General features: G+C 42.5%; 1 protein-coding gene across 2 annotated transcripts in view; it reads right to left on the reverse strand.

The window, feature by feature from the left end:
- The window catches only part of PRIMA1 (proline rich membrane anchor 1), a 50,541-nt gene that overhangs the window by 14,960 nt on the left and 13,222 nt on the right, over nt 1–22,359 (reverse strand). For both annotated transcript variants that reach the window (XM_035327597.1, XM_035327598.1), the window contains exon 3: nt 7,176–7,305. In XM_035327597.1, coding sequence (XP_035183488.1) covers nt 7,176–7,305 — 130 coding nt within the window. The remainder of the gene's footprint in view (nt 1–7,175; nt 7,306–22,359) is intronic.

Consider the following 22,359-nt stretch of genomic DNA (forward strand, 5'->3'; position numbering starts at 1 on the left):
TTCAAAGCTCCAGTATCTGCCTGTATCTTTGAATACTGCTGGGATAAATTTCAGGAATATTTCTGCCAGTATTACTAGACTAGCATAAGCATCACACAGGTGAAATCCACCTGGGGTTGCATTGAGGAAGTTACTGTAAAATACTTGCATCTAGTGATGTCCTAGGGATGTCCTGCAGCAGGACTGGTGGCTTATAATATTTAATTAGTTGTTTGTAGATCACCTGCAGTCTCATTCCCAGGATGGGAATAAATTCACCACTGGAACGTGTGTAGGCAACACACATGGATGTTGACTGTGGTTAGAGATGGCAGAAGGCATGGCTGGCGGTGCTCTGTGGTAGATATCAAACAAGTCGCTGATAAGCATTGACATTCAGCCTGCAGAAAGGGTACTCAGGCTACAATGTGACTGTCTTCTTCTTGCTCTTCCAGAATTTTGAAATTTGCTTTTCTTTCAACTACCCTCAGTCACATTCGTGGTCCTTTCCAACGAGGACCATATGCCCCTTTCCTAGGGGTTGACCCCTTTAGCAGTGCCAGACTAGTTTGGCATCAGGATAGTGCATCAAAGCCACACAGATCTGCTCCCACAGACCCTCTTCTTCCCTTTGAGTGTCCCCCACTCAATCTGCACTTTTTAACCCAGCTCTTCCACCAACTATCCTACTTCATCTAATGAGTAATTACCATCTTTTCAGCCATCTGCTGAGAATCAAGGCACCATTTCAGTACAAACCCATCTAAAGTTTCAGGGAGAACAGAAGAGATAAGCAATCTCTTGATTCATCTTGACCTGTCTGTTGTCTGTCACACTGCGGATATCCACTTTACAGCAACTAAGTAGGCTAGGCCCCTCTTCTGTCCTCTCTCCCCATACCGAAAAACATTGTTTTGTTGTAATAAACAATGATTTTGGACTAGGCCCTGCTTAGCCTCAGTTTCTCAAAAGAGATGGCCACATGGAGGACTACACTGTCCTTGCTCTTGGGGGTGTGAGTGGTACAAAATGTGCTGGGGAGAAGCAGAGGGCCATGGCCTGCCAGGTAGAACATACGCCTCTGCACTATGGGACACGTTTGTCACACACACTGGCTCACCAGAGCTCTCATTCCCACTTCTTGTCATCTTAAAGAAAGAAAGCCTTGGTGTTTTCCCCTTGTAAGCACCTGCCAACCTCCTGAAGCCTGCTCCAACTACTGAAATTAGATCTTGCAGTACCTGGGGTCCATAAATCATAGGGCAATGCTGAGTACCCTAGAAAATACCTGAGCAATGGATTTTAAGACAGTGTAAATATGGCCTATCATTTTATTTCAGTACAACGCTTTCTTCCATTTAATTGTTACTTGAAGGTGAACTCACCACCTATTTAAGGAAGTGCATATGTAGGCATTTACAGTACCTTTCTCTCAGGCTATGAGACACATACAAAACTATTGTGGCTTGACAAAGTTAGAATAGTGAATAAAAGGTATATTATGTGAAACTTTGCTATCATCAACCTGCTTTCTCTGCCAACTTAGCAAGAGGGCTCTTTGTCAGCACACCCTGTGGTAGAGCTGGGAGCAGAGGTATCCATCCTACATAAAACCCAGCAGAGCCAATGAGTCGCATCCCTAGGCACTATGAGCTGCTCACAGGTCATCTCAGACTGTATGGATGTTTTGGAGATGCTAACTGCAGGGTTTTCACATATTGGAAAACATCCTAAACACCTTCTGTCAGGTTGCACAGCCTGCATATCAGCTGGCATGGATACCTGGATGCTCAGTTTTGCCCCCACCTTTGAGATGTGAGAGATGGCTCCAGTATCTTAATGTTATACAGAGCCAGGGATTTATTTTTCCCTTTTATGTAAATATCTCACTCCCCTCATAGCAAGACACTGACACACCAGTGAGCTGCAAAAATAGGATTACAAAATGCGGGTCCCTCTCTCCCCCGTTTCAGCTGTTTATTTACCAAACTACTCTTGTTAATCCTCTTTACTGTGTTTCCTTCCCACTTCCCTCCAGTCTTACTGTCTTACCATGGTTCAGGTGCTTACATGGTAAGTAGATGTTGAAAAAAGCTCAGGAGGCAGCCTCCTCCAGAGCTGATTAAGAGGCACAGAGCTCCACAGATTGTTTTGGAAGCTGTACTGATTTTTGCCAGATGAAGATTTGTTAGAGCTGCTTGCATTCATAGAGCTCTTGCCCAAGTCCAGCCCACAAACCATGTAATACTGAAATGACCTTGCCTCCTCCAGTCTGTGCTAAAGTATGAATTGTCCTTGGACCCCCTTCTTTTACTTCTTGGTGACTGTATTTCAGGGGAAGAAAAAGGGCAGTAGATTTTTAGATGGAGAAATGCTGGAGAAATACCTGAGGTAGTCCAGATTTGGAACCAGTAATTCACCTGCTCATTCAGTCATGGTGTGTACTACAGAAATCTCTAGCTGTGAGAACACTTTCTTTACCCCTGAAATGAGAAGTCCAACTGCCTATAATGGGTCTGAGCACTGGCCAGTGATTATGTCTGTCCTAGAAATCTGCAAACAAAAGGTGTCACAGACTGATTACTGCCTGCACAAAGTGCCACACATTCACCCAATCCTTCATTTTTATTTTTATTTTTATTTTTTTTTTTCTAATGTGCCTTGGAAAAGTTTCTTAAGAGAAAATTCACATTTTTAAAAAGAGGAAATATCCCTCTGCCACTAAGACCAAAAAAAATGCAAATGTTCCTCTACTGCAAAACTGGGGGTGCTGTCACCATGTGTATAACCACACTGCACAACACAACATCACATGCAGTCTTGTCGAGTGCTTGAGCTATGCAGCTGCATACATCTTTACCCCTGTGCCAGCCATGCAGCACCCAACTCTGCAGGCCCAGCATCACACACAGGAAATTTAGAGCCTTTGAAGAGCTGTCCCATAGGTATCTTCCCAAAAGTCTGGCAGTGCTCTGAGTATTAAAGCTTATTGCGATATTATGGTATTAGTTCCCTCATGGACCAGAAAGCACAGAAATGGATTTCAGCATTTCTTATGGGCATATCATACTGGAGAATTGGAATATTTCCAGGGCAGATGTGGGGATGGAAATAACAGCATGCTGGTGTGGTTTTGGTAGATATTTCATACAAAGAAGCACCAATTCACCAAGTTGTATTTTATGACAAAAATGCTTAGCACCAAAAATTGGTGATAAGCTGAAGTTTTAGCTTTCACAAGGGAAAACAAACAACCTCAGGATAAACATTTTTTAAACAGATCAAATAAAAACAGAGCTGAGTTATGATACCTTGAGTACAGGCACTCCCTCTCTTCCTGCTACAGAAAAGCAGACACAAAAGAGTTGGATTGGGTCTGGCTCTTTGAAACCAGTAAATGAGATTTTAACTTAAGCACAATAGGATTTTTCTTCTTTTTCTTTCTACTTCAAATCTGATTCTTATGAAAGTGAGGAATTAATACAAAAGATCCAAGCTCTGTGCAAATAAAACTCTGCTTGCACTCTCCAGCTAAGATATTTAACTCTTGCTACACCCTCCAAAACCAGGTAATTGCCATTATTTCACTCTTCAGCATCTCTGTGGTGCTTATACTGCTAATTAAGCCAAGACTCATGCTTTAGGCTAAATAGGATATTGAAATCATTGAAGGCCAGGCTGTAAACCCCACTTTATTTGGAAGGCTAACAAGCAGAGAAATCTGGAATCATGTTATCAAGTTATTCCAGTTAGGTTCTTTGCAATGCAAAATCCATAATACTTACAGATTTGTCACTGGGAGATATATACCACATATGTTTACTGAAGTTTAATTCAGATTGGATGATAGTACAAGTTTTACCCACAGATAGGTGTACCTTACCAAGGACATCATGTTCAGTGTGTTCTTTGTATTTTTAGTTTGGTTTAACTCTTTTAGCTGATGGGCTGGCAAGTATTTTTAAATGTTTTTCCTGTTGCTCCAAAAAAGATATTGAACTATCTGCTGCTGGCAAGCCAGTTTCCATGTGTACTGGCACTTCCAGTTTCTGCTGCACCACAGGCTCTCATGAGAGTGAAGGTTTCCAAATGTGAAGATGTGGATCTCCTTCCCGGGTTCCTCCAGGAAGCGGTAAAAAAAGTCCTGTATAAAAATTCTGGTGTGTGACATGAAAGGTTTTACAGATCATGCATTTGGATAGTAATTTTTGCCACTTCCACATTTCCACTGCTCACCAGACAGCGGGTGGTGAACCTAGGTGACACCCTTGAGATGTGGGCAAGCAGCTTCGTATCTGTCTCAGAGAGGGGAAACTGAGCAGGAGAGGGGCTGAGGGTAATTTTGTGATGGGCATTGTAAACAGTCCCTTCTCATCAAACCTTGCCACTCTCCTCGTCTCCCTCACTGCCCCCTCAGCGACCAGGAACTGAAGCTGTGCCACCTCTGGAACCTGCAGACATGCCTGACATGGCACTAGAAGGAAGGGATGCTGTTCAGTGATGAGACACAACATTATCCTCACCCAGAGGTAAGAAAGAGTGAGGGTGGGCAATGGTGGGGTCCTCAGGCTGCTTTTTGGTTTCTACAAAGAGACAAACTGAGTGTGCCTTTCCTTGGACAGGAAGGGTTGTGCCGTATAAAAGCTCTAATCCAATCTAGATGGTAAGCAGACAACACGCTGCCCTGGAGGTGCGAGCCAGACCTGTCACAGATGCTGCAATGACAGAAGCCCCCCTTCCAGGATATGCACAGGGATGCGAATCTGTGAGGACTGGAAAGAAGAGCTCATGGGATGGAGGTGTGAGAAAGGATGGGGCAGAGCACAGCTACAGAGCCCGGGGACAGGAGGATGCTGGAGGGACTCTCAGCTTCAGCATCACCCAGATTAATGCCCTCCCTCCTTCCCTAGCCAGCAAAAGATAGAGTGGAGGATTTCTCACACTAGCTAAAACCAATTCAGCTCAACAATATAATCCTTTGTGTTGAAGACAGATATGCTTCTCTTGTGAAGCGTCTTATCTTATTTCCTAGCCCTTATCAATAGATACACTTTACAATGGTTCAAGGAACCTGAACTACTGTGGGAGGCTGCCAGGCACTTCAGGGCATCCATTTGACAGAGTTGTTTAAGAAAGGACTCATTGATGAAAAGCAATGCTCTAGTTAGTCTGTAAAAATATAATTAATAAGATTTTCTTTTATAGCTGTCCATCCCACATCTGAGCAGTTTTCAGATTAGCATTTGTCAGCAGTGTGAATGTCAACAATATGATCTAAGAGGAGTTTTCATTTTTCTTTGAGCCTAATGCCAGTTCAAGCTGCAGACTTGTATGTTGATATTCACACCGCTGACAAATAACTGGTGTCTTCATCAAGTACATGTATTATTCTTCACTGACATGAAACACAAGAGACTTGGTTATGTGAACTCCCACAGCCTTTTCAAGGCAGATCTAAATTTGTCTGATTAAATTTCTTTTCTGTACCTGCCATCTACCAGCAGCAGAGAGCAGATTTGAAGAACCATTTCTTGCAAGGCACAAGTTGCCCTGGAGAGTTACTGCTCCCGTAGGCATATTTTACAGCCTTGGCAGAAATCATTCACAATCTGGCACTAGGTAGACAAATACAATAGCTGTTGTTGAAACAAATACAACTTCCCACATGGAACTGAACCAATCCACTGTGAACAGTCCAAGGTAGATTAGGAACTACAAGTAAGAAACTTTACACTGTTACGAATCCAGTAGGACTCAACTTTCAGTCCTCTATAGATGAATTTCTAGAAGTGCAATAGACAGAGTGAAAGCTTACCAGCTCCTCAAAAGTAATAAGCATTAATTTAAACTAAGCTAGAATAGCAAGAATACTTATGTAAATTTAATAAGATAGTATATGCAGACTTTCTTGTTTGAATTCTTCCCTTTTGATGCTCTTGGACATGCTATCCTTCCAATCCTGAATAATTTTTTCAGACAACCAGAAAGTATGAGCAATGCTCCACCATTGTGATATCCCCGATGGGGCTCATCAAAAGTCTCACATTTGCTTTGAATGCGAATAACTCTTTCATTAAAACTATTTATTTATTTTTTTTCTTTTCCCCTCCAAAAATCCTGTGACTCAGATGCCACTGCAGTATCTAATGAGAGTTATGAGTTGAATACCGCACTCTTATCTGTGAGCCCAGTCACCCACCTGTACTACAACTCCTGCCTGAGACCCCCATTGTATGAAACAGTGACTCCATGAAAACACAGCTGTGGGGTGTCCTCAGAGCAGTACTCAGACCAATAGAGGAGAAAAGAAACTCCATCCAGTTGTGAGAATACAACTCCCACAAGGTACTTTCTTTTCTAAATCAATGTATTGGACTTAGAGTTGGAGTCTTCATACAGATTTTCAAGTTTTGACATGTTCTACCAGAAAGTTGAAAACTTAAGTTAAAGAAATGATCCCTTGTGATATTTTTCTGTGTAACTGAAGTCAATACTTTCTAATGGCCTAGGATCTATGCAAGCACATTTATCACAGAGGCAGAGGTAGGGGAGCTAAAATTGTTGCTACACACAGTTTGTTGTACATAGACATGGGCTTATAAATTAAAGGAAGCAGGTTTTTAATTTGATTCTGTAGATGATGATTTTGAAGCAAGAATAAATCAGAGGTAGAATCTCCAAAAGAAAAAATACACAAATAACCCTAGAGTTTGGGTTAGAATAGCTTGCATCATTTTGAAGTGCTGAAATTAGTGATGGGTCTGGGCCAAAAATCTCACATCCCATGTGTACATTTTAAATCAAAAACCTATCAACATTACTCAGCACCTTAGAGAATTTTAACTTTGGCAAAGTTCACATTAATCTGAACATTGAGGCTCTCTCCCATTTTTTTTTTCTCCTCCTCATGCTCATGGCTGTGCATTGAACTTGTCCTTTACACAGGCAGGAAAAGGTACATGCAGAGACTTTCAAAAAACAAAACAAAACAAAACAAAAAAACGCACACAAACAAAAAGCACAAACAAAAACACAACACATCACCAACAAACAAAACCAAAACATTGAGCATAGGATGCCTCTTTGCATTTTGCCTTTAGGATGACTTTGAAGAAAACAAGGTGTTAGTAAAGACTTGGGTCAGTCTTTGTGTGTTTGCGTTACACAAAGCATATTAAAAGCATTTCTAGTCTTACCTTTTTATGGCTTTGTAGCAAATGATGACAACTACAAAGAGGAACACTAGTGTGGCACAGCATACTGCAATGATAATAACCAGGCCTGGCCACCAGGTCTCTTCAGTGGGGCAGAAGGTAGACTTGGGAGCTGTAAAAAGAGTGTGGAAAAATGCATGAATTCTCCCACATACATACATAATCAGATACACTTTAGTCATCCTTATAATAGCACTATGCAAGGGCCACTGATAAGTGTGAAGAGGTTATTTCATGTTTAGGACATTTTTATTTTATTTTATTTTATTTTATTTTATTTCCCTCAAGCAGTCAACCTCCCTGTTTGGTACTAGGTATTTCTTGTCATGGTCTCCAGATGACCAAGTTCTCTGTGCCAGCGTTGCCCACAGTCTGGCACCCAGCTCGGAGGAGAAAGGCTCAGCTCTGCTACCCGCAGGAAACTTCTCCCCCCTCCACAATCACCATCTCCTGCTGCCATCAGCCTTAGTCTTAGAGAGACGTCATGCTGATAAGGGTAGGCTTTCAAGCCTCATTAGGGGAGGTTTATCGGGGAGCAGCAGCAGTGCCTACCAATCAGTATCGCAGCTGCTATCATTGTAACCTTGGAACAAGGAGGAGGAATTTGTTTTAAAAGAACAGGAATTTTATTACATTAATTGCTTTTAGAGGACTGTGGCTATCAAGCTTCCTTCCCATTAAATTGTCTGATGCTTAAGAAATGTTAACCTTACGAAATGTTAATTCATGAAAGCATAAGCAATTGTTATTGCATTTTTCTTATTCAACTTAGGGCTAGAACTGTGCATTTAATACTACTCAAAACAAGCAGTATTTTGCATCAGAAGTAATACTGGTGGCATTTAGCTCAAATCTTTTCTTCCAGAGCTATATTATTTTTTTCCCATACTTTAAGGGACACTTTTCTTGAAGGATGGTGAGCAACAGACAATGCCAAGAGCAGTGCTAGTTATTGCAGAGGTGGAAGAGCCCCTTCCTCCAGTGTACACAACCGCATAACCTCCATGAGAATTTGTGTCTTGCTAAAGGAAGTTTAATAATAAATCAGTTAATGGGAATGACTAAATCTGCATGTTCATAAAGCAGAGGAGAGAATCAAATATAGCAAAAGGTACTTTTAAAGTCTAATTATATGATCTGATATATCCTATATTCTGTACTTCCTTTTGTACACATCACAAACAGCTGCACAAATTAAAATATGTCATCACACTTATTTATGGTGAGCTGACATCCCCTGTGCATCCTGTGTCTGTTGTTTAGGAATAAGCATTCACATACTTCGCTAGGTAAATAATGAAGTACACAATCGCTGTGTACTTCTTCTTTCCAGTGATATGATTATAGAAGAACCGATAACATTAATCCTGAGAAATCTGCAGGAGCACCTTAGAAAAAGACAAGGTAAAGAGCTCCTGGTGCAGTAAAGAAGCAATCAAAATAATCAAGCCATCAGCTTGGTAATTTATAGGCAGTTCATCATTTGGTGCCACGGAAATGCTCACGTTTCTCAGGTGCATCAGCCTTCAGCACATGCTGTCACTGTGATCATACTTGCCTAGCAAATATTGACTTCAAATGACTATACATACATTAACTGTGAGGGTGTTCTTTGTTTGATTCTGTTTGTTTGCTCTTCTTTTGTGTGTGCATTGTTTTGTTTTGTTTTCCTCAATAGGAGAGAAGAAACAAAGTTGAGATTTCAAGTGATTTGTAGAACGAATGGTTACTGGCTCCTCTTCTGACAATGAGTTCACTTCAGCAACAGAATTTCTGCTTTCTTACCATGATGTTAGCTGCAGAGTCAGCTTTCATTATAGATGGAACTATTTATTGTGTTGTGATATAAGCTCGTATTTTCTAAAATTTTTCAATATTGTTATTTTCAAACATAACAGAGGGGATTTCAAAGATGAGAAAATGTTTGCATGAAGGAGCATGCAGTCTTAGGGCCAACTCTACCCTCTTGATGTTGCCCTGAGAAACAAAAATAGTTCCACTGAAATCAAACGAAACACATGCATCAGCAGATGCCACATACAATTAGATACAATCATACAAAATGGGGCTGGTAGGCTCGTTCTTATCTAGTCTTCCTCCAAGGAAGGATCAACCAAACTCGTCATAGAGCAAACCATGATGGTGAGACTGAGCTCAACAAATGAGACTGAGCACAACAAATGAGACTGACAAATGGCAGAGAAATGGTTTTAAGCAACACCTATCATGTGCCTGTGTAGCATGTGCTCCTTCATGGTTTATCACGGTATTTTTACATGGAGAATAAATAGATACATTTGGAACAGAATAGCGTATATGACTCCTGACAGCCTACATGTAGTTATTGAAGACAGGAAATAAAGAGTTGCTGATGTGGAGGTGACCCCTAATTCAAGCAACTCAGTTCCCTTCCTCACTGGTCCACACCAGGCACTCAGAAAGAAGCACAAGAAGTCACACTGGAAGCAGTCAAAGCATGTTTATTAGTAGCTGGTGGGTTTACACAGCTTTATAAATATTCTCTATTTCTAATGTTGATTCTTGCAATGCTAGGTAATCTTGTTTTCCTTAGAAATGTCCACTCATTTCCCAATAAGCCTCTGGTTGTGTGCTAGTTTCTGCCTTCCTCAGTATGCATATATAGCCCTCATTACTGTGACATTTCTACATCTTTAATGCATTTCTCCTCACAATTACCCTCTGAGGAAGAAAAGAGCCGCTTTAATCCTCTCGTACTAATGGGAAGCCGAAGCCTGGCCCATTTGGATGCCCCATATGCCAGGTGCAAGGCACAGGAGTGCTGCATGTCTATGAGCTGCAGCTGGGAAAGTCAGCTTGGAGCAAACTTTCCCAAAGCATCATCAAGGTGCCCAGGAAAAGTGCCATGCACTTTCATTGCCTGCAATATAGAAAAATCACCACGGGGTTACCAAGAGCTGAGGGCTGGCCAGCGTGGCCACAACATCTGTACCTCAGCCCCCAGCACTGGCCTCACACAAGTGGCTTCAACTGCTCAGAGCATGACCAGCTCCTGATTCGACTCATTCCCATTTGCTCTTCACTGGTCAGCCAGCTGGACAGAGAAGATGACTTTCACAATGCAAAGCAACTCAATGAAAATGTGCTTTTTCTCCTAAACCCTGAAGCACTGGTCTGTACGTTGGACAAACCGTTGGGTGGAAAGTAGGAGGAAAGTGATGACATTTTAAAGAAGATAAGCAGGGTGAGCTAAGCTATTGCAGTCTGTCATCCTGACAAAAATCCTGCCAAAATATTGAATATCTCACTCAATTAATAAAGTATTAAAGTAAGTAACATACTAAACAGCATAGGTTTAAGAAAACACATCTTGCCAAAGTAACCAGATATTTTCTGAGGAGATTACTGGTTTGGTAAATACCTGTATTAGTGCTGGTGTGATAAACTTAAGACTCTGGTATGACTTTTGATGCAATTCTACATGATGTTGAAGCTATGAAACTGTAACGCTACACAGTAAGTTTGGCACAGATGAACTGAGTTAAAAGCCAGGGGCCTGTTACGTCTCAAAGTCTAACTATACATGGAAAGTCACTACTGAGAGAATTTGTTTTTCACCAGTGACTCCCGCCTTCCCCCCAAAATACGGGGCTAGATACTGGTAGAGTTTGTAAATGACTCAGGAATGTACTCAACTACAAGTGGAGACTGAGTATACTTAGTTTAGAAATAGGATAATTATTATCATTAAGGGTAATTATCCATTTCAATACTCTATCAAGTCTGGTGGAATATGTCACTGAAAAAAAATAGTTTAAGGTAGACTGTTTACTTTTCCTAAAAGAAGTCTAAATTCAGCTGCAGACACTGACTCAAAAGAAGAATTAAGTCAAGAAAATGCTCTGCTTTTGGGAAGTACACATGAACACAATGCCTTTTTTTCCCTTGGCCTTAAAATTCATGAAGCACAAATTTTGGTTACGTTTGCTTTTAGACAGCAGTGCCTTCCTTAATTCCCAACAGCACCAAGCCTAAATAAACAACATATCAATACAATGGATCAAGACCCATTCCAGACCTGTGGGTGGCTGGATCCAACTTCTTGAAAACTAACTCATGAAGAAGTACATTTAGAGTAAAAGTAAGTTTAGAGTACATTCAAGGGTGCTTGTGGTGACATAAAACTCACATGCTTTCTTTGACTAAATTTGTTTTGGAGTCTCGGCATAAAAACACTGCTCCAATTCTAATGTTAGCAAGCACTTGTATACAAATGGGTCTAGCCAGAAATGTGCATGCCAGGAAAGATTAGCTCAGCAACAGAGGGTTTCCCTGAATGTCCAGGCACAAAAATAATAGTCACGTCACTGGAAAGAAAGTTTCCATAAGATTATAAAGAAATATCTACTTTCTCTTTAGCAAATCTCAGAGTGGATCACTCTCAGAATTGTCCTGAGCTGCTGAAAACAAAACAAAACAAAACAAAACAACTAGTCAGTGATGAAGCTATTTTTAGGCATGTCTTTTGGATCACCATTAAGTGGTTGTCTGTATGTTATAAAAACAAAACACACTTGTACTGCCTGAAACAGAATATAAAATTTGACTTGGAATCCTTGAATACATCCTCAGGTTTTCTTCAGTGATCACACCTCTGCTTTATAAAGCTTAGATTTTGGAGATCTAGCACTCCCATTATTTATTTTGATGAGGATTACTATTTCCATTGTGATATTGCTTGTGGACTAATTACTCTTTGCTTGGGAATGACACTACACTAGAAATTAACAGCCCCAAGCCTGCCAGGAGGGAGTAAGGGCTACTTTCCACCACAGGGACCATGCTGGGTTGAACACCAGCCCTCTGCAGCACCAGAGGGGCAGAGGAAGGGAGGCAGCACCAGGGCACTGCTCACCCCTTCTGCCCTGGCCATCACTCACCAGCCAGCCCAGCAAATAAAAAACAAAGAAAACAAAACAAAACACAGGCGTGAGCCAGCAAATAGATGTGGAGGCAGTGACCCATGCTCCCACGTACAGTCCCAGGGGAAGCATCCTCTGGCCAGGGTCTGAGTGTGTCAGTCTGCCACGGGCTCGGTCCCAAGCAGCTGGTGAGTATGTGCTGACATGATGTGGAGGGGTGACGGTGACCCCCTCACCTCCCTACAACAGTAACTTCATGCCTAAAAAAGGAAGAGCACTTTCAAAATAAATCAGAACCGGTTATTGTTTTTCCTCCCACTTTTATTTCTGTTCTTGCAGAAAGGTCAGGAGTGCTGGTGTAATCATCTTTATGAGACATCTGCCCATTTTTAATATTGTATATTCACAACAGGCTAAACCCATCCATCTCTATGCCTGCAGCACTTCTCTTGCTATTGTAGGGCTGCCTGAATCAGCCACACAGTTTTATTTTGCTTGCTTGGAAGGTTGGATTGTGTTTTGAAGGCAGGCTCATATTCCAAGGGTCTCAAGTGTTTTGTCAGTCTTGCCTGGAACCTGAAAGGAACTGGTGATACAGGCAATGAGTTACTGCTGACCCATACATACGTATTTTATAGATGACCCATACGTATTTTATAGATCTGCCAATCTGCTGTCTTAGGAGGGGTTTGGGGTTCTAGCCTCATTTTCACTTTTATTTGCCTTATTATTTTGATACATTAAAAAAACTTGTCTGCACATTGGCATCTCCATTTGTAGAACAGGGAGAAGCCCTGTTCCTACAGCCCTTATCACACTGTGATGTAGGAACAAGCCGAGAAAACACAAAGAGGTTTAGATGTAATTTCAGATGTTCAGGTACATGAAAAGACTCTCAGGATGCTCCATGTGTAGTTAAACACGGAGAGAGATGCTGAGTTTGCAGCAGCCTGGGTCTCTTCACATCGAGGTGTGTCATCCAAACCCTGATGGAATGGAGGGATGCAATGCATCTATCTCCTAATTAATATGAAACACCTTGGGTCTGGCAGGAGTCCCAACAGAGCCCTACAGAGCAACAGTTACACACATACAGACACCAAGATTTGGGCACCAACTCCAAAAGCACTGTGTTATGTAACAGATGAAAAACCAGGAGAGCCTCCATCATGTGTGCACTTCTTTTTTGAGAAAGCTGATTTCAGTGCTGGGTCTAAGGTCTCCCACCTACTTTCTTGTACCCCCCCCCCTCCCCCCCGCTTCCCCCAGGAGTGTAAATGCATCCCTAATTGAGTGTATTAATGTATAATTAACTTAATTAAACATGAAAATGAGCCCTTGGACAGCTAAGAAAAGGGGAGAAAGAGCTCAGGTGATGTAAACTGGTGGAAGTCCTTCCATGGGACCGATGCCAGCTGAGGACCTTCACCCAGCATCTCCCATCATGTGATGCTGCCTGAAAGCACTGCTCCAGGCTTTGCCAGAGGTGGGGAGCTCGGTCCCCTGACGACTCTGGGCTCTTTGGGTGCAGATTTGTTACTAACCCCAGGCAATGCGGAGAGATCGAGAGATCCATGAGTCAGCGTCAGCTCAAGTGTCCCCTGCTTGTTTGCTGCATTTCGTCACGTAGGAACAGTTACAGATGTGTTTGGATGGCCCCTGTGGTATGAACACACTGTGCAGCCTGGGCTGCTAAGAGGGAGAGGCGGCCAGCATGGAAAAACAAATCTCTCACAAAGAGCCATCTAATGAAATGTGGGGTACGGTTAGACTTTGATACAAATATAGATCTTCAGCTGTTGGTTTTAAAAAGCATTTCAGGAACAGGAGTAGTATGTGTCCTCTTTGGGCCTTATCCAACAAAATTAGTGGATTTGAGGGAGAAGATTTCCTGTGAGGATGGGTGAGATGAGGCTGACCAGGAGATGGGGGCCTTGGAGCCCCCTCCCCAGGGCAGAAAATAGTGGGTGTATTCGTGCCATGCGGTGGGTCGTCTGCTGCTGTTTCTGCTCCCTCTGCCCAGCACTTGAGATTCCTGGCATGAACTGAACATAAACACAAACATTTGGGGCACCTCCGCATGTGTCTAAAACAATTCATTTTGAAGATACAGGAGCTCTATAAGATATGAATGGATGCACTTCACTGTCTCCCTGGCAGGTCCCAAAATCACCTCATCAACCTCCCTTCACAGTCGTTGCCTGCGAACACCACCACGCTTGAGCAGCTGGAGGGGAGCCATGGGAGCACATCAAACCACAGGCCAAAAGCAGCGCCGGTATCAGCACAGGCCATGGAGGCTGGGCCCCCTCCCTGCCTGGCTGGGTATGGGCTAGGGACAGCCTGCAGACAGCTGTCACCTTCTCTGCTTGGCCTCCAGACTGCACAGCAGGACGATAACCTGGGTTTGGCCACATAGGCCACAGGGCCACTCCTTTGCCCCATGGTGAGCCGTGGTCATAACCATACCCATCTAACTGGTGGCTGGAGAGCTTTGGTCACAGACTGCACCCCTCCTGGTGCCCCAACAGCAGCTATGGTCCCCTGGGAGAAAAGAAATGGTGTAGAGGAGCAGACCACCTTGGAGGAGCAAGATGGTTCCCCAGTATGCAGTAGTATGCTTACATGGATTTTTAAATGTCCAGCATGGAGGTGGATGGGCACAATGCTCAGGATGTGGCCCTGCTGCTGATTCCCCATTGCTTCCCCCTGAGAAGCAGAAACAAAGCAAACTCCAAAGAAGAGCTCCAAATGCTAAAACTGTACTTACTGAATGAATTAAATCCAGCAAATGCAATAAAATATAAGATTCCCAGAACACCGTGACTTCCCAGGGCTTTTCTCCTCGAGTTGAAGGACATGCTGTTGCTTGTTCAGAGATTGGGGGGGGGGGTGGAGGGAATGTGGTGCGGGATGGGCAGCACAGAAAGCCAGAGCCATTAGCATCCATCATTAATTTGAGGGACTGGGCCAACGCAGCAGGAATGTAAAGCAGGAATGGATAACAACCTCAATAACAGATGAAGTCAGTTTGGGACAAGTTCATCTCCAGTAAATCCAAACATCATGGAAAGGATTTGGATTACGACAGTCCCCAAAGAGCACTGACCTAGAAAGCCACTCTGTTGGACCTGTTCCCTGAGATCCTGCCACAGAGAGCAGGCACCAGAGGAAGATGCTGCCCAGCGAGGAAAGACCAAAGAACCAAAGAACTCTTTTAGACCTGCAGTGTCCTATCCCACCATCCTCACCTCTGGAGTATGGCTGCAGCTGTACAAGATGTGAATAGACTGGCTTAAATATAACAAGAACTGCCTAAATTTGCAGCAATTGTTGGTATACATATACAGAGAAAAATCAACAAACAAAAACCCCAAATGTAATTTTCCTTTCTGTTCTTTTTCCTTGCCTTGCCTTTCCCTTCCTTTCCTTTCCCTTTCCTTTCCTTTCCCTTTCCCCTTTCCTTGTCCTTTTCCTTGTCCTGTGCCTTTCCTGTTGCTTGTAAACTTAGGGTCATTTCCAGAGAGCCATGAGCTACTCAGGTAAACAACTACTACCAAGCAATAGTGGTGTGCTCAGCAGAAAGCCAGTTCTGATTTACTACCTCCCTAGAGTAGCTAGGTTAAATAACGCTGGTGGATATCAGCTATTCCTGTAGCAGATGATACTTCTGTTTATTGCATTATGTTGCAGACAACTTTGTATCAGGCAGCTGCTCTGTGCATATGTTCCTACTACAGTTTTAAGGGGGATACTGCTATTACTGTGCAGTGGGAGCTTCTGCTGTAATAAAAACATGTGTGGGATGATGCTGGAGAAATTCCCTCCCTCGCAGCTTTTACACTGTAGACGCTGCTTTTCTATGCTTTCTCTACTTCTCTCTCTTCCCCCCTTTCTTTACTTCTCTCCCCCTTTTGAAAAATGGTTTCCTTTTGAAACAAGAAACATGCTAAGTTTTGTGCATGTTTTTGGAGGATGGAGCTTGAAGAAGTGGAAGAAAGGGGCAGTTTTGCAGTTTTCTGGAGGTCATGAGTGACAGCAATGCTGCTGTGTTACCTTAGAAGGTCTCATAAGCTGCTTTCCCCTGGCAGATTTTAGAGTCCTTTAGAGAATGAAACTTGTCATTAATACCAAAATAAAAATAATATGAGATGACAGTACAGATCGCACAGGCATAAGCGAAGCACATTGAAACAAAGCGGCTTGCCTGAAGTCATCACAGCTTGGTGAAAAAGCAAGGAAACAGAATGGCTTTTGACTCCTGAGCAGCCTTACATTCTGGCTCACTTTGTCTCCTCCCTGGGGATCAGACGGAAACACTGGCTTCAGTCGTAACTACATGATTGGGGTGGAAGCAGCAAGCTCCCTGGCTGACTTCCCACACAGGTGCCACGTCTCTGCCCCATGCATGCCATGTCCAGCACCTCTGTGCAGCTGAGACCCATGGACAGAGCTGAGGTGGCATCCCATCAGGTTCCCAGGAAGGGCTGATGCTAAGCTTGTAGGACAACTTATATTGGCTTCAGCATCACTGCAGAGCAAGAACAGTATTTCAGTTCCTACATGCTTGAGGAAGAATGATGATGCAGAGAGCAGAACAAACAGAGGAGCATCAAAAAATTAGGGGGGGGGGACGTCTGTGCTCCAAGCACTCAACAAGCTGAGGACCAGATCTGCCAGATTTAATCCTATTAGGTTGTTGGTGGAGCTGATGAGACCCACCAGAACTGAGGTACGACTCTGCAAATAGCAGCAAAACATGGTTTCAGCTGCCAAGGTCCTTTGGAGGAGAGTGGGGTTAGTGAGTGCGGAGGGAGAGTCTGTTCTCTAAAGCATGATCTGGAGAAGCAGTAGCACTTAAAGGCCTTGTGGAAAAAAAGCTTTTAAGGAGATTACATCATAGCTAGTTTCTGTGTTAACACTCTGCTCTGGCATTTATCTTTACAACGGGCGCTCACATCAGCCACTGCCCCCTGATCTTACTTTGTCACGTTTTTCTAACCAACAGTCTCTGAAGAGATGCTGTTTCCCCCTCTCCGACTCTCCCTCAGCAAAAGGACAGAATTGTTTTTACCTTGATGAAATCACACACTATTGATTTCTATCCCAAGCAAATCAGAAATGAGGCCTGTGGCTTGCAAGGCAGTCTCCTCCTTGCAACAGTACAGTCCTTCTGGAAAGCCTGGCGGGCACTGTTGTATTTCCCTGCTGTCTGTGACCTGGACCAGCACCAGACTACGCAGCACGGAGAGGGCTGACACCCCCACATAGTCCTAGTGCATATTCCCCCGCATATTCCTAGTGAGAGCCATCACTCAGGCAAATGTTGCTGTGCCTGGTGGCCTGCTTTTCAAAATGCAGGAGGAGTCGATCAGATTAGTAGGTATCTGGTGCCTCCAAGAAACAGGTCACAAATGTCTGAAAATTTGCTGTTAAATTAGTATTCTGGAATTCATTTTAGAAGGTGACCTGATTTCCGGAGGTTCTGAGCACTGAGAGCCAGGATGCTTTAACTTGAATACAGACATGCAAGCTTAAGTTTAACCTTATGAGTTTTATGATACGAGGGTCAACCTCTTTTTACTTAGGCAAAGTGTCACTGTGGGTAGAGGACAGAAATTCATCTAAGGACATAGGTCCTCCGATTTTCCTCCAGGACAGGGGCAGTTGTCCCAGCTTCCCAAACTGTCACAAGATATAGGAATAAAAAGTGCAACATAAGGCTGTGTGTTAGCACTGTTGCTATTAATTTCCCAATTCTGTAATAAGGTAAATAATTTTTACCTTTAATTTTTACCTTTTCCCTTACAAGTACTTCAGATGTATTTTTCTAGTATTTCCCTGGCTTTCTCATCAACCACGTATTCAAGCAAGCACAGCAGCAAGGCTGGGGCAGGACAACAACAGCACAGCCCTGACCTGAGGACAGTGATCCTCAGTTCTTTTGAACAGTGGCACTACTGAGAGGCACAGGCATGCGCCAGTGCAGTGCCATCCACTTCATTGCACAAACACACAGCCCAGCTCTCCAGTGGCAAGCAACGCATGCAGGGAGCACGGGTTTTTCTTCAGAAGGGAACATAAGTGCTGGGGATCAGCTGCTTGCCCCAGCAAACTGTGGGACCCCTCCCACGTTACAGCAGTGAAAAGAGCATCGTGGAGGAAAGAGGCTTGAAAACACTGAACCATGGCACTGAGTCTGCCTTTGCCTTTTTGGTGCTCTGATACCTGATTAGCAGATTTCCACATCAATACTCAACAACCACATACATGCATCTCTACAAATATCTATACATGCATCTAGTAACGAGGTTGAAAAATCAGAGGCATCTGTTTTTGTGTTTGCAGTGGCAGGCCCCCGGCACACCATGGAGAAACAAGTGTTGAGGAGCAAAGGTAAGAGTAAAACCCATCCTTGTCCTCCCTCGTTACCTCTTGGCCAGTGCCCACCTCAGCTCAGCAGCAAGCAACCACTAAGCAAAAATCACTGAGAAAACATCATCCTCCCCAAAATTTGGTGGAGTAGGCGATGGCTTAGCACACTTAATGGGTGTTAAGTGGTTTGGAGAGCCCACTGAGAAACTATCTGCATTTTTAGGTGCTTAAAAACCCTTCAAAAGCTAGCTGTTGCTTATACTGAGCCTCAGGCAGCCTTGGATGAAAGGCATGCCCCAGCAGCACTGTGAAGGCAGGTATGGTGGAGCCTTATCAGGTACCAGTGATCTTTTCTGTCTGGGACAGAAATCAATAGTGTGTGATTTCATCAAGGTAAAAACAATTATGTGGTCTTGCTGAGGGAGAATCAGATGGAGAGGGGGAAACAGCATCTCTTTGGGAAACTGTTGGTTAGAAACGTGACAAAGTAAGATCAGGTGGCAGGTAGTGCCACCCATATGGACACTTTAAGTACATGTAGTGATAGCCCTTACAGACTTTTAATTCCCATATCTGCAGATACACATTTTTTTTTGTCAGGTGTTGGATGAAGCTGTAGCATCACTGAGAGTGGAGAAATAAGAAATGAACATAGTGATGCCCTGGTACCTCAGGCTGCCTCCTTTCTCTTTATCAGGTGGTGATGGCATGGCCACAGGCTCTGCATATCCCTCCTGGCAGGGCAACCACCTCATTCTCTTCAGTGCGTGGTAGGACAGGAACTCGCTGATCACTTCTCTAGCAACTATTGTTCACTTTTGAGCCTAAAAATAACAATAACCACTGCTTCACATCCACTAGTCTCAAATCCAAAGTTTACAGAGGTAAGTTTCTGTGTTTCAGACATGGTAGGGGCGAGTGGCTGATGTGTTAATTGGCCCTCGTGGGATCCCACCAGCAGGTTCGTGGGGAGGGAGAAGAAGCACCCTGGACTCTCTTGTTGATGTTCCTACAGGGAGGGAAGGCAAGAGCCACAGTACATCACCATGAAGTCTTCTGAAAGCTTATCCATCTTTCATCTCTTGCAGTGTACAGGCCTTCAAAGGAGGGATGATGTAGGCTGAAATCCAAACAGATGAAATATGATTTCGGAAGTCTAAACTCCTACATCGATGACCAGTCTTTTGCCAGAGAATGATTAATGAGATACCTCAGGGCTGGCAGATTCAATCCCACAGGAAGATGACAGATTTTCTCTTTATAATGTTCTATATACAGATCAAATTAAAGTCCAGATCTGCACAACTTCTTCAGGCTGAACGGTATTCACAAGAATGGTGCCATCAAAGACAATAAGGCTATTAAATGCAAGTAAAATTCAGTACTACTGCTATGATTAAGATATTATCTCTTAGATAGTGGCTTTTTAAAGAGCTCAGGAAACTCCAGACAATAGCGAAGATTGGACAAACCTCACAGCTTGGAGATGAAACTTTCTCCAAATTAGTGCCTTCAGGGAAGCAAATAGAAAAACAGCTTCATCCAACTGAAGACTGACTTTCGTAGCATAGATAGTAGAAGACTTGGAAATACTTGTAATATTTTCTTCATCTGTTAATAGCAGCAGTTTATAAGTCACTGGTTTGTGTCTATCTCTGAAGAATTAATGGATTGCATGCTGGGCATTCAGATACTATACAGAGAGTGGCCCTACTAGACATACACTTTAGATTGATAACTACAGATGGCTTTAAAGAGTTCAGTTTATAAAGAAATACATTGCAAATCACATGTCTGAGTTTTAGGGAACAGCTGGCTGACTATGTAGCAGATACTTCTGTTAATGTACAGCATCTACATAAGCATAAGATATTACAAAGTTTATTACTTATATCACTTCAATGGCTCAGTTTTTGCTGGAAGGGCTTCAACTATAATTTAGAAAATGTCCCTGGGACCAGTTTATAATTCCCACACTTAGTGCACTCAGGTTCCTTTTCCAAATTGTATTTGGGTTTCACTAAGAGAAATATAGCTAAAATTGATGACCTGGCTGGAGTGAAATGGAACTAAAATGTGAAATGCTTTCCAAACCAGAGGTATGTTTAATCCTAATAGAATAAAATTCCATTTATCAACTGATAGATTCTTATGCAGTGTCCATAAAACATAGAATAGTTTAAATGGCAATTATATCATGTTAACAGATCAAGTCATTTCACCATGCCAAAGGCCCAACAGAAAGTCCTCAATCACCACTTGGATGGAGTACACTTGTAACTCTCTGAAAGCCAAAAGACAAGGCACAACCTACCTCACCGTCACAAAAGCAAGCCACTTGGTTACTGGTCTTTTCTCTGGACTTTTCTCTTTGTGTCTCTTCACTTTTTCTATTTGTGTAAAATATTTTAAACTAATGAACTGATGAAACATCAGCTCCATTTAAAAGACACTCTTCAAAATTATAAAATGATTCATTTTAATAACAGTTAGGTATTCATTATTTGCTAGTATATATATGTAATTATAATGGGATATGATTTACTAGGGCAAGTGTTAAACTAACTCACATAATTATTAATGATAATTTTTGGCAGTGGTATCAGTTATTAAGCTACATTTTTATTGCATTAATGGATATTACGTACTCACTTCAGGATAACATCCCAAATGTCCAAACTACTGCTTTCTTGATCTGCTATACTGACTTAAAAATTCCCTGTAAGTTGCAATTATACAGGCAGCACAACACCCTTTTACCACATTTTTAACTAAGACAATGCCCAAAACCTGATGAGAACATATGCTTCTGTGGGTGCTTTATCAAGGTCAGCTGCTTAACCTTTGCTGCTAGGACAGCTTGTGCCAATTAAGTTTGCTTCTGGCTTGTCAAGATGAGACACAACTCCAGTCTGCCATGGGCACGGGAATTTACAGTTATTTGTAACTCAGCAGCCTCTGACTCATCAGTAACTTCACTGAAGATTTGTTATCTTCTCAATCAATGAAATGGTAGTCATGTACAAATGGACTGCCATCCACACAGGGAATTAATTTCTTCAGTTTTGCCAAGTCCTTTTTCTTAAAAAAAATATCATGCAGTTGGAGTACACATCTCAAAGCAGAAAGGACGGCTCTAATGCAGAATGAATTTAATACCTAATTCTTCTTGTTTCCAAATTAGACAATATTTTTAACCTATAGCTAACAGAACTCCCAATGATTTCTGCACTGCAAAAGCCAACCTGAGGCTTTTACTTTTAAATACTGGAAAATGTATGAAGGAGTGCATTTTCAAGAGCGTGGATTTTTCCATAACATGGATTTATTACTGCATGAAAAATTGAAAACAAATCTTCAAGGTCTTGGAGCAGAGAGGATATTCATCACTTGCCTAAATAAAAAATTAGCCTTGACAAAACATTTCAGAATTTATTGTGGTGAAAAACTCTGAATTGGGAATTTAGCAACAGAAGCTGGAACTGACAGTCTGATCTAACCACTATTTTACAAAGACAGAGAGTTTACAACAGCACAGTATGAGATGTTACGTACACAATTGATAGCAGAATCCTATGAGTAAAGTATTCGCATTAACCTTTTCCAGTTTTACCTGCTTTCTAATCACTAATCCAGCTCTTCAGATTTAATCCAACATCCCAGATGCAAAACTAATCCAAACTTCGTATTTGATTGCTGCTTAAGAAATCTTCTCACCCTGAACATTTTTCCAATTTTGACTGGGAGGTGAAGACCTCTAACTTTTATTCCTACACTAGAAATAAGTGTGCTAATGAAAAAAAAAAAGGGGGGGGGGGGGGGGGGGGTGGATTTGTGGAGTTGATAGGAGAGGGGTAGGAAAAAAAACAAACAGAACTTTTTAATATAAA

Source organism: Oxyura jamaicensis, chromosome 5 (genome assembly GCF_011077185.1).
Source record: "Oxyura jamaicensis isolate SHBP4307 breed ruddy duck chromosome 5, BPBGC_Ojam_1.0, whole genome shotgun sequence".
Taxonomy (NCBI): Eukaryota; Metazoa; Chordata; class Aves; order Anseriformes; family Anatidae; genus Oxyura; species Oxyura jamaicensis.